The sequence below is a fragment of the Cyclopterus lumpus genome, chromosome 1, assembly GCF_009769545.1.
Source record: "Cyclopterus lumpus isolate fCycLum1 chromosome 1, fCycLum1.pri, whole genome shotgun sequence".
NCBI classification, from domain to species: Eukaryota; Metazoa; Chordata; class Actinopteri; order Perciformes; family Cyclopteridae; genus Cyclopterus; species Cyclopterus lumpus.
The window spans coordinates 1,474,261-1,487,153 of NC_046966.1; the positions used below are offsets into that span (position 1 = coordinate 1,474,261).

The window sequence follows — 12,893 nt, forward strand, 5'->3', positions numbered from 1 at the left end:
AGCCCAATATCACAAATTACAAATTTGCCTCAGAGGGCTTTACAATCTGTACACATACGACATCCCCGTCCCAGGACCTCACATCGAATCAGGAAAAACTCCCCAATAATAACCTTTCACAGGGAAAAAAGTGAAGAAACCTTCAGGAGAGCAACAGAGGAGGATCCCTCTCCCCGGATGGACAGATGCAATAGATGTCATGTGTACAGAATGAACAGCGATACAGAGTTACATAAACACATTACATGAATATGACAATGTATGAATGGAACTCCAATCCATGAAACAGGAGGGAGAGAGGAGGGGGGGCGAGGCGCATCAGCAGGGCCAACGCGAGACCGGCTCACCTGTTACAGTGATGCACCATCATATCTTAATGAGCTTGTAGTACCATATTGCCCCACTAGAGAGCTGCGCTCACTAAATGCGGGGCTACTTGTGGTTCCTAGAGTCCTAAAAAGTAGGATGGGAGCCAGAGCCTTCAGTCATCAAGCTCCTCTTTTATGGAACCAGCTTCCACTTTCAGTCCGGGAGGCAGACACAGTCACCTCATTTAAGAATAGACTTAAGACTTTCCTCTTTAATAGTGCTTATAGTTAGGGCTGAACCAGGTTTGTCCTGGTCCAGCCCCTAGATATGCTGCTATAGGCTTATAGGCTGCTGGGGGATGTTTTAGGATACACTGAGCACCTATCTCCTCTTCTCTCTCTACTTATGGATGAATTTACATCTCTCCATTGCACCTTATTAAGTCTGCTTCCTTCCCGGAGTCTTTGTGACTTCATGTCTCATAGTGTCTCATGGCCCCCCTCCTCTCTACCTCCTTCTGTTTCATGGATTGTCATATTCATTGAATTTGTTTATGTAACTCAGTAATGCTGTTCATTCTGTACACATGACATCTATTGCATCTGTCCATCCGGGGAGAGGGATCCTCCTCTGTTGATCTCCTGAAGGTTTCTTCACTTTTTTCTCAGTGAAAGGGTTTTTTCTATTATTTGGGAGTTTTTCCTGATCCGATGTGAGGTCCTGGGACAGGGATGTCGTATGTGTACAGATTGTAAAGCTCTCTGAGGCAAATTTGTAATTTGTGATATTGGGCTATGTTGGAGCCAAAATGGGGTTTGTTGTTTGGGGGAAGCACTGTGTGGATGGGGACATGTAGTTCCTTTGTTTGAGCACAGGGTGGCACATTCACTTCGGGAGGGCATATGGGGAGGTGGTGGGAAGCACAGTAGTTTTTGACCGTGCTCGTGTCAAGTTGGTAGTGTGTTATCACAGAATAAAAGATAAAGGATATACATCGCCCTGGACATTGGAATTGTTTGTGGCGGAGCGCGCATCTAGACATGTTCTCCCATTCGCCCACCTAGTGGCTCGAAACCTCAAAGTTGGTTTACGGTTTGAGCCTCTATAGGCTATATAAAATAAACTGAATTGAAATTAATCTCTTCGTTGCCCATGAGTTATTCTTCCTAGGGTAACGCTACATTCATTGTTACTCCCCGCCTCCCCTAGGCTTCAGTCAGGGAACATAACAGTGTGTGCTTCTTTCACCATGGGGACACCTACAGCTCACTTGTTGTACCTGATCTGATTTATCGGGAGGTGCAACTGAAATGCAAGAGTACGTTACATGTTGTTCTAATTCACACAGGCCCATCCTCTACTGGACACTTTGGGTATTACTCTCTTCCAAGAGCACGCATTCGCCCACCGGAAATTTGCATAAGCATAGCCGGCCAATCAGGACTACGCGAATAAGTGCAGACTGTCAATTCAAGAACCTCATTGGTCAGCCTCAATCCTGCCCTGTCTGCAGAGCATTACCAAGATTGGATGCCAGCAGAGCAAGCCGTAGCTCAAGATTGACGCTGAAATTCCTGCTCCAGACACCAATTTCCCGTCGGGGCCTTCGGTCAACCCTGCCGAGACAATGGCTTTGTATGCAAATGTAGATGACAACAATATCTCAGAGCTGTCTGACATCAGCAGTTCATCAGCAATATCGAGTCAATAAACTAACTGCATGAGAATATACAGCACTACAACAATCTAGCAATCTGTAACCATCATGTGTTACTGTCTGAAGGACAAAAGCAACTGTTTATTTATAACTAGCTATTCTGTGTGACAAATATTCTCAACTCCACATTTCATGGTTCTCAGTCAATATTTGTAAAGGGCTGTTCAGTTGGGGTTTGTACAGCCTCTGAACAACAAGTGAGAACATGAGAAGATCCCTGCCACTTTTAGTAACAAAAAAATATATATTACACTTCATAAACATATATTTTGTGTTTAGAGTTCATGTAGGGAAGATTTGTCCTACAGTGCTGTAGACAATGCACACACAAACACATACACACACATCATTTGTAGTTGAGTCCTCGAGCAACTGACTGATTGTGTGTGTGTGTGTGTGTGTGTGTGTGTTAGAGACAGGACGTGTGTGGATGCTTGATAAAGTGAAAGTGAAGTCAGTTAAGTTGTGTTTAAGCGGGAGAGAAGAGAGGCCCACAATCTCACCTTTGCTTGTCGCTCCACTAATCTCAGTGCTTCCCAGTGATGACGAAGTTAGGCTTGTGGGTAATCCCTTCACAGGACGTTTTGATGCGGCGGGTGCGGCAGGTCGTCTGACCGACCCGGGTGCCTGCTGATTGGCTGTTGGTTTAGAGTTGGATGTTGCAGGACCCAGAACAGCTGCGGTGGTGCGAGGTTTTGGGATACCTGGAAGACAGAGTAATATAGAAGACAATAAATACAGAAATAAAGCAATGGACTTTGGAAATAATATTTGATCTAAAACACTCTGATGAACTTCAATACTAACTGGGAACATAATACTTTGTATAAATCACTTATGTGTATGCAACTGAGAAAAGAAGAGACTTCAAAAGATATCAGCTAAGCAGTGAATGAAATGTTTTAAGTAAATTAAAGTACATTCTAGTAAAGTAGAACCTGAACTAACAAATGACATACACAGCTGTTTCTGTGAGCTGACCAATTATAAAATAAAAGGTAGGTAGGTATTCATGCCATAGACAATTATCTTTGACCAGAGAACAAACAAGGATCTAAACCTGTAGATGAGTCGTAGATGCAAAAGATAAAATATAAATTTAATGTCACACTTTATAATATTCATTGCCTCATAGCTTCTGAACTACCAAAACTATAGGAGAAAGACAAAGGCCATGCACAGGTAAAAAAGAAAGAAAGAGGAGTGAGGTCACTGTATTGTTGTCAGCTCAATACACACACACACACACACACACACACACACACACACACACACACACACACACACACACACACACACACACACACACACACACACACACACACACACACACACACACACACACACACACACACACACACACACACACACACACACACACACACACACACAGACACAGACACAGACTATGATGGGTAGAAAGGGATCCGGATGGCATCAGTGTGTGATTATTTAACAAAAGTCCAACACGTGTATGTGCGTCTGTGTGTGATTGGTGCAACTAAGCCATGAGGAAACACTTTGCTTATAATGAACCTTTTTGCTATTATCATCTCTTGAGAGATTAGGACAAAAATCAAAAATCAGCCATATCTTATCTTATTATTTCTCTGCCATATTTGTTGGTATTTAACCTTTCAAAAACAATGTTTGCTCTTCTGCTTCCTCACACTGATGAGTAATATTCGTTAATTGGAGATAGCTGCAGAATTTGAACCTATTGGATTAGAAACGCAGACTTGATGCATAATGAGTCAGATTACTATTTATTTTGTCATGGGCCAATTGATTTTAGTGTTCATGCATGTTCAATATAATTTAAAAAAAACAAAAAGAACTACGCATTTGAATTCCAATCTGGAAGTTGATTATCATCACGGTTAATGTTCAATTCAACTTAGTTAAGAGTCCCATGTGAGCATGCATGTGGATATGGGGACATGACTGTCATTACACGAGTCACATTTGTGTGACTCGCCTTTTGTTGGGACGGAACAAAATGGGACGGAATCCGCACTGTTCGTCTTGAATCCGAGGTTCGACAAGCGGTCGGAGCCTCCTCTCCAGCACCCTGGCATAAGCTTTTCCCGGGAGGCTGAGCAGTGTGATACCACGATAGTTCGAGCACACTCTCCGGTCCCCCTTCTTGAAGATGGGAACCACCACCCCGGTCTGCCAGTCCATGGGGCACTGTTCCCGACCCCCATGTGACACTGAAAAGGCGTGTCAACCAAGACAGCCCAACAATGTCCAGCGCTTTCAGCATCTCAGGGCGGATCTCATCCACCCCTGGCGCCTTGCCACCAAGGAGCTTTTTGACTACCTTAGCGACCTCTGCCAGGGATATGGGTGAAACCACCCCAAAGTCTTCCGGCGCTGCCCCCTCTCCGGGGGACATGTTGGCCGGGTTTAGGAGTTCCTCAAAGTGCTCTTTCCACCGCCCGACGATGTCCCCAGTCCGGGTCAGCAGTTCCCCCCCCTGCTGAGAACAGCCTGGGGTAGACCCTGCTTTCCCTTCCTGAGCCGTCGGATGGTTTGCCAGAACTTCCTTGAGGCCAACCGAAAGTCCTTCTCCATGGCCTCCCCGAACTCCTCCCATACCCGAGTTTTAGCCTCCGCGACCATCGCAGCTGCAGCCCTTCTGGCCCGCCGGTACCCGTCAGCTGCTTCAGGAGACCCCTGGGCCAGCCAGGCCCGAAAGGCCTCCTTCTTCAGTTTGACGGCTTCCCTCACCACCGGTGTCCACCACCGGGTTCTCGGGTTGCCGCCACGACAGGCACCGATGACCTTCCGGCCACAGCCCCGAGCAGCCGCGTCTACAATAGAGGCTTTGAACAAGGTCCACTCGGATTCCATGTCCCCAGCCTCCCTCGAGATTTGTGAGAAGTTCTTCCGGAGGTGGGAGTTGAAGACCTCCCAGACAGGATCCTCTGCCAGACGTTCCCAGTTCACCCTCACTACATGTTTGGGCTAGCCGACTCCCCCGCCATCTGATCCAACTCACCACCAGGTGGTGATCAGTTGACAGCTCTGCTCCTCTTTTCACTCGAGTGTCCAAGACATACGGCCGCAGATCAGATGATATGATTACAAAGTCGATCATTGATCTCCGGCCTAAGGTGTTCTGGTACCAGGTACACTTATGAGCCACCTAATGTTCGAACATGGTGTTCGTTATGGACAAACTGTGGCTAGCACAGAAGTCCAACAACAAAACACCATTCGGGTTCAGATTGGGCAAGCCGTTCCTCCCAATCACGCCCCGCCAGTGAGTATCCCCACTCCCGCCCGGCGCCTCTCACCCTGGGCAACTCCAGAAAACCCTTCTCCAGGAGCTTGGTTCCAGAGCCCATGCTGTGCGTGGAGGTGAGCCCAACTATATCTAGCTGGTACCGCTCTACCTCCTGCACCAGCTCCGGCTCTTTCCCCGCTAGTGAGGTGACGTTCCACGTCCCTAGAGCTAGTCTATGCCGCCGGCGATCAGCCCGCCCAGGTCTCCCGCCTGGCCCGCCGCCCGGTCTACATAGCACCCATCCCCGATAATTCTCCCTGCGGGTGGTGGGTCCACAGGATGACTGCTGCTCCATGGTGTTTTTTCGGGCTGAGCCCGACCGGGCCCCATGGGCGAAAGCCCGGCCACCAGACGCTCGCCGACGAGTTCCCCTCCTGGGTCTGGCTCCGGGAGGGTGCCCCGGTTTCCCTTGTTCCTCAGTCTAAAAGCACCCCAAAAATAAATAAAACATCTCTAAAACTCTTATCAAATGTTAAAACAGAATTAAAATGCCAATAAGCACTTCTGGGTAAAATGTTCCTGATAAAAACATGAGATAAAACCAGAGAATGATCACTAAAACCAGCAGGCATAATAACACAACTCTTAAAAGTGCTAAAATTATGCTTAAAACAATAAATACGATCCAACCTAGCTGAGGAGATCCTGCTCTCTCTGAAGTGGGACCAGGTGTACTGTCTGGAGTCTGGGTGCATCCTCCTCCACACGTCCACCAGGCCGTGAGAGCGGACCAGCTGCTTTAAGGCATGCTGAGAGGCTGGATGAGGCTCTGTGTGATTACGATCTAAAACTGCATCTTCTGTACAGTTAAAATCCCCCCCCCCCCCCCACCCCCCCACCCAAGAATAAGAAATCCTCCGTGGAGCAACCATTTAAAACTTCATTCACTTTGAGTAAAAACTGCTTCCTCTCTGCACCGGATGTTGGAGCATAAACGTTGATAAAAACAGCAGAAAATGTGTCGAACCGAGCTTTGACTAAAAGAAGCCTCCCCTCATTAAAATGCTGGACCTCCAGTGCGTTGGGTTTAAAAGCCTGTGAGAAGAGGAAGCCCACTCCTGCGCTAAGGGAGGTGTTGTGGCCTAAAACGACTTACCCTTCCCACTCCCTCCTCCAGTCAGGCTCATTGTTAAGATCGCTGTGTGTTTCTTGTAGAAAGACGTCTATTTTTTTATTGTGGATGTTTCATAGACAGACGTTCTCTTCCGGACGTCTCTGACACCATTCACATTTAAAAGCCCCACTTTAAAAACATCCATGGTGGATAAAGTTAAAGTAAAAACAAAACAATAAAACATAAACTTAAAAAGAATATCCAGAGCTGCCCTTTCCATCACTGCTCAGTTGACGCTTCGCTTTGAGCACTAGTTTTAATCTAAAAGCCTCCTGGTCTGTGAGGCCAGACTCCTCCCTCTGGCTCATGTGGAGTCTGGCTGACACAATAAAAAGACCTAGGTCTAGAAAGTGGTCGCCCACCTTCACCACGTGCTGGTTCTTCGTTTGGGCTAAAAACGTTTTTAGTTTGTCTGATGTGGAAAAAAAAAAATCTTTGACTGCTGCTAAAAACAGGGACATCACTACTATTAGACACACACTCATCATTCGCACTCTCATCAGTCACACACACATCCTTCGCCCCCCCTCTACTCGACTTCCTGCGCTTTGTTGCTGTTTTAGTTTTGACCTTTTCCTTTTCTTCCACCTCCTCCATCTGCTCACTCCACAGCACGCTGCCTCCACCACCCCCCCACCTGCCTTCTTCTCCACCTGTATCACACACACACCGCTCACACCACCCCCCACCGCACCCAGAACACCCTTCCACCCACCACCCACTATTCACGCAAAATACCCTCACCCATACCACCCTTTTCAACGCGGCGGCGGGCACCGGCGGGAGCCTCCCCGCTACGGTACCGTTGGAGCGACGGGGGGTCCCGCGTCCGCAGCCGCTCCTGGGCCGGGCGGAGCTGGCCCGCTCCTCCTCGTGTGTTCCTCCTCTCCACAACCGAAGCACTTCATCCCCGCCGAAATGGCGTATATCGTGTAGTCATAATCATATACTTTCACAATGAACCGGAGGTTGAGCTCCTCGTTCCGATTGTTCAATATCATATATAACTGTCTACTATGAGAGACCACGTGCTTCAGCAACGGAGACTTACATCCGGACAACATCTTGGAACTCGTCGTTGTTCGACAGGACTACCTTGGTGGCGGGTTGGCATAAAGGCAGTAGGCCTACCTGCACGAAACAGCTGTTAACGGTGATTCCCATCTCGACGACCGCGTTCACCTTCTCCACCCGGTTCAGGAAAACCACGGCACTGTTCATACGAGGGGCCGACACGAAGCCGCTGTGGCCGACCCTGTCCCCCACAGTGAGGCTGATGTCCTCCACGTTGCAGGGGAACGTGGCACAGATCTTAACGCCATGTTTGCGGGTGAGCAGTTTGAATGTCCCGCTAGCCATGGTGCCACCCACGCCACCGGCGAGGTACAAAAATAATAAGAAACCCACAAAGTACACCAAACACCACACTATAAACTAATGTGAAACTGTGATTTATTTAAACTATGTGAAAAATATATCATTAACCGTACACAAAAACACACATGTACACACAATTGTCTGACTCCGCCAGTCTAGACCTTTCAGTGATTACATTCCTTCTTCAATCCCAGACTTAGTACATAGTTGTACCAGTAAACTTGACAACATTCAGTTATCAGTTCATGGCAGCAAATGCAACACACTTATTCAGATATCTTCCTCAAGCTTAAATCGTTTTCAATAAAAGTTTCTTCTGCTCTGAAAATGTCAACCCTCTGCTATCTATAAGGATAATGCTGTGCGTAGCATAGCATGTATTTCTGCCTATGAATCAGAATAACAGAAAAATTTACCATTTGCTGCTGCATACATGTGGCCAGCACGGAACACATTCAACTTGTAAGTGATGTGATGTGCGGCTCCATGCTTGGCACTTTAACTGATAGTGGATTGATAGGTGTTGTCAAGACCTAACGCTAATCTGAACCCTTGATAAAAATGTAGACTGATCAGTTTTCCCCCATGTAGGTGCATTTATTTTTATCTTATTAGAAGATATAATATCATATCAAAGAACAGTTAAAGAACGCTACGAACATAAATAAACCTGCTAAATCAAGTAATTAAGTCAGGACACACTCAAATGAATCTATCTCAGTCTGAGGTCAAGAGGCATCTGTTTGTTCCTGTGTGCAAAGAGGACAGAAAAGCTTTTGTCTTTCAGAATGGGATCTTTATATGGAGAAATCTGGATCTTGTTTTACATACATACACACACACACCACACACACACACACACACACACACACACACACACACACACACACACACACACACACACACACACACACACAGACACAATGTCAAGCCTAAGTTGTTTTAAAGTTTTAGCTTTGACAAAACAGCACAACTGTATCAATCAAATCAATTTAATTAATCTCAATTTGGGATAATCAGCCCTCTTTCCTCTTCAACATTGTAAAAGTGGAATTACAGGCCACTGGAAAACCAGACAAGGGACACCATGTTTAGGTGAAGTGTCTCACCAGTGTCTCATCACCAGCATATTTACTAACAGACACACACACATAAGCTACAGTGTTAGGATGTTACTGACATGACACAAACAGCACAAAGTGACAGAGAGGAAACAATCACAGACCTGAAATTCCCTTCAAGATAAAATAAGAGATGAGAAAGGGGAAAAACAAACAAAAATAAAATGAGAGAGAAAATATAAAAGCATTAAAGAGGAAAGATGACACCCATGTGTACTTTAACTTCCTATTTCAAAGAAATAGTATAGGTTTTGCTGTAATGCAACGCTGCAGCTGAAACACTGAACCGTAAGTCACCAACTACGCACACACACACGCACACACAGTGTGGACATCACAAAACAGCATGTGCTAGGACCTGAAAAACAGAGTGTGTGTGTGTGTTTGCGTGTGTGCATGTGCGTGTGTGTGTGGTATGTGGAAGGCATTTTAACTCGCAGGTCTGCAGTGTCAGCCTGCTCATTTCCTGAGTCTGGAGTCTATATGCCTGACAGAAGTGTGTTGTTGAGCAGAGCATTTATAAAACCCATATGAAGTGTGCTGCTGTGTGTTTATATGTAAGGTATTATAAAGTAAATGTGTCTGCACTGAAATAGCTACCGTTTGTGCAGAAAACATATTGACTCACCCTGGCACTGACTTTGGCTGTGCTTTTTTTGAGATCCGCCTCCAGTGCTCTGTCCACTCTCCCCCATCGTGGAGCCATTACTCTGGGTTTGCCGAGGCCCAGGGCTCCCCTGTCCTGGAGGTCCCGTCCCTGACCCTGGAGGTACAGTCGGTCCCGAGCGCCCCTTATCCACTCTGGAACCTCTCCCTTGATGCCTGTAATTGGGCCCCAGCTTTGAGGAGACTTTCTGTAGAAAGAGATGACGTTTAGTGACAGCGTCCCAACCGAGTGGGCCCAGCTCCGAGCTGCGCATAGAGACCATGGTGTTAGCCATTCCCCGTTTAGAGTTAGAAATGTGGACTGGGGAGGCAGAGAAGGAACAGAGGGGAGGAGTAAGGGAGAGTGTCTTAAGACAGAGGGGGAGGAGGAAAAGAAAGAGCAGGAAAGAAGAGGAAGGAGGGGAAATTGGGTGTGTGCTGCAACCACAAGAGGGTTAAAAAAGTTGGTATTGTATTGTACAATCTCGCCAATTTTCTTCTCTCTCTGTCTTACCCCCACCCCCAACCCTACATGTTCCACCCCCTCTGACTCTATAAACACCAGCACACATGGTGTGAGTTTGTAGATGGGGGCCTGGCATTTGTCTTAGACTTTTAAAGTATATTCAACATATAGAGACTTCTTTGTTCTATATGTATTACCCATTTGTGCTAACAGAGTCAGGGACTTGAGAGAGTGAGAAAGAAGTTTGAGAATGTTCACAAATCCATTGTTAAGTTAACTTAGGTCAAGACATTCACTAATAAAATCCCTTTTGCCTTGTCACCTCCCGACACAGAATCAGAGGGGATGAAACACTACAGAGTGTTCTTGTAACTTACAGCCTCCTCGATTTTTCAGCTGAGCCAAGAGGCTGAGCCCAAGGATTACTGTAGCATACCAATACACAGTAAATCATGTGTTGACATGTGAGCTGGACTGGGCGTAACTGATGCTCTGTTTGGTATTACATGGATGGGTGGATAGTGAATGTTACTGCACACGTGTAACACAATTTCTCTGAATTTAGATTAAATTATAGAAAATCTGTTAATCTAATTGTATCATGTATCTGAACTCCTGCCAGTATGAATGGGAATATAATTAAATCCTAATATTGAGGTAAATGGCAAGTAATTATGACCATAATCACAGTCGTTGCTGATGCACTGAAAACAGTTATTTGCACATATTTATTTCTCAGACACGTATATTGGTTACTGTACATGTGTTCTAAACACACCCTTTTGCTGATACAACCCCTGAATCTACCTATGAGAGGATATGCTGGGGCAGATTTTAAACATGTCTCTTTAATAACACATACCAGAGACAGAGCACACATACTGTACACGTACCACTCCCTCATTTAAAACACGTTAACACTTTTGAATGTGTAAGTAAATTATGTTAAACAACAACACAGTTTAGGTACCACACTACAGCTTAAAGGGCAGATTAACGTCAGTCTTTTATTTAGTTCAATTCAATTCAATTTATTTAGTATAGTCCAAAATCATAAAAGACACATTTGCCTCAGAGTGCTTTCCAATCTGTACACATCTGTACACGGTTCAGGAAAAACTCCCCCCCAAAAAACTTTTAACTGGGAGAAGAAATCAAAGAAACTGTTAAATTCTACTTTTCATAATGAGCAAAAATGTTATTGAGAATGCACATGGGCATCATGGTTTAGAATCATGACATGCTCATGTGTTCTGGTGCCACCAGAATGAAGCAGGAAACTATTCCTGAATGCAGTATAAAATTCAATTACATTTAGTTTATTTTGTATAGCCCAATATCACAAATTACAAATTTGCCTCAGAGGGCTTTACAATCTGTACACATACGACATCCCTGTTCCAGGACCTCACATCGGATCAGGAAAAACTCCCCAAAAATAACCTTTGACAGGGAAAAAAGGGAAGAAACCTTCAGGAGAGCAACAGAGGAGGATCCCTCTCCCCGGATGGACAGATGCAATAGATGTCAAGTGCAATAGATGTCAAGTGCAATAGATGTCATGTGTACAGAAGCCTATAGCAGCATATCTAGGGGCTGGATCAGGGCAAACCTGATTCAGCCCTAACTATAAGCACTATTAAAGAGGAAAGTCTTGAGTCTACTCTTAAATGAGGTGACTGTGTCTGCCTCCCGGACTGAAAGTGGAAGCTGGTACCACAAAGATAAATCTGTTTTAAAGTTGAAATTGTGGTACTTTTTGGATCAAATGTATGTCGAATTTTCCCACAGGAAAACTTGTTTGAAATTGTTTAGTAGATACCAGTTTTAACGATACCTTTGCCTGTGAACGAGCAAACATGTGACCGTAACAATTTTTATAAGAGTCTGGCGTTACCTACCCTTGGACAAACCTTACCTTTTGTAATTCGAGCTAGTTAACCATCGTCGCTTATAGCCTTTACCGGGAAAGCTGGAATATCAGACCGTGTAAGTCAGTCATGGACAAAACTGTAAGTGATTAACTTTATCTTATACTGTTGTAGCCATGTGTGGGTTATGAGCAACCTACTGTCCGCAGCCTTCCCCCTAAATACACCCCCGATAACTTTATGACTGCATTTACATCAGAGTTCTAATGCAGATTCTCCAAATTCCAACAAAGATATACTTTTAGGTTGCAACAGAAATGGTCCAATTGACTAAATCCAACCAAACAACCAACAGTCCTGCCAACTCATGTGTTCAGGGACTATTGATTTTTGGGACGTTTTCTTGGACATTAATTGAGCTGGTGATACTTCTTTTTTTTATAGGTGAAGCAATACGTCATTTAAGATCACACTTTATGTTGATTTTAACATACAAGCCTCTTCAAAGATGTGAGGGTTGTTCAAATGTATATTGTCACATCAATTTCCAGTCCATTGTGTATTGTGTTTATTTTGTTGGATTTGTTTTGCTTTGTTGTATTCAACAGCGATTGACTCACTTGCCCGACTAAAGGACATTTATATTTCTGACACTGCCATCTTGTGGTCAAATAGAGACTGACAAGTGGAGATTATGTGCACTTAAATTAAATTAAATTAATTTAGTATAGCCCAAAAAGGCCTCCCAGGACCTCACATCGGATCAGGAACATTTTGAACAGGGGGAAAAAAGGAAGAAACCTTCGGGAGAGCAACAGAGGAGGATCCCTTTATCAGGATGAACAGAAGAACAATAGATGTCATGTGTACAAAATGAACAACATAACAGAGTTACAACACATTCAATGCTTATGACATACATTATTGATATAATGAGAGTAATAGGCATGATGAAGAAGTTATGACTATACCAAAAATAGC

General features: G+C 44.9%; 1 protein-coding gene across 2 annotated transcripts in view; it reads right to left on the reverse strand.

Moving 5' to 3' along the window:
* LOC117734880 (microtubule-associated tumor suppressor 1 homolog A-like) overlaps positions 1-10,019 on the reverse strand; it is a 46,432-nt gene extending 36,413 nt beyond the window's left edge. Inside the window, exons 1-2 of one of the 2 annotated variants that reach the window (XM_034539215.1) lie at positions 9,571-10,019; positions 2,530-2,730 (exon numbers count right to left, since the gene is read on the reverse strand). In XM_034539215.1, the coding sequence (XP_034395106.1) occupies positions 2,530-2,730; positions 9,571-9,871 (502 nt within the window). In that variant the 5' untranslated portion in view covers positions 9,872-10,019. Of the gene's footprint in view, positions 1-2,529; positions 2,731-9,558 lie in introns of both variants that reach the window. The other variant, XM_034539206.1, reaches the window with a different exon arrangement.
* Between the last annotated feature and the right edge of the window lie 2,874 nt (positions 10,020-12,893).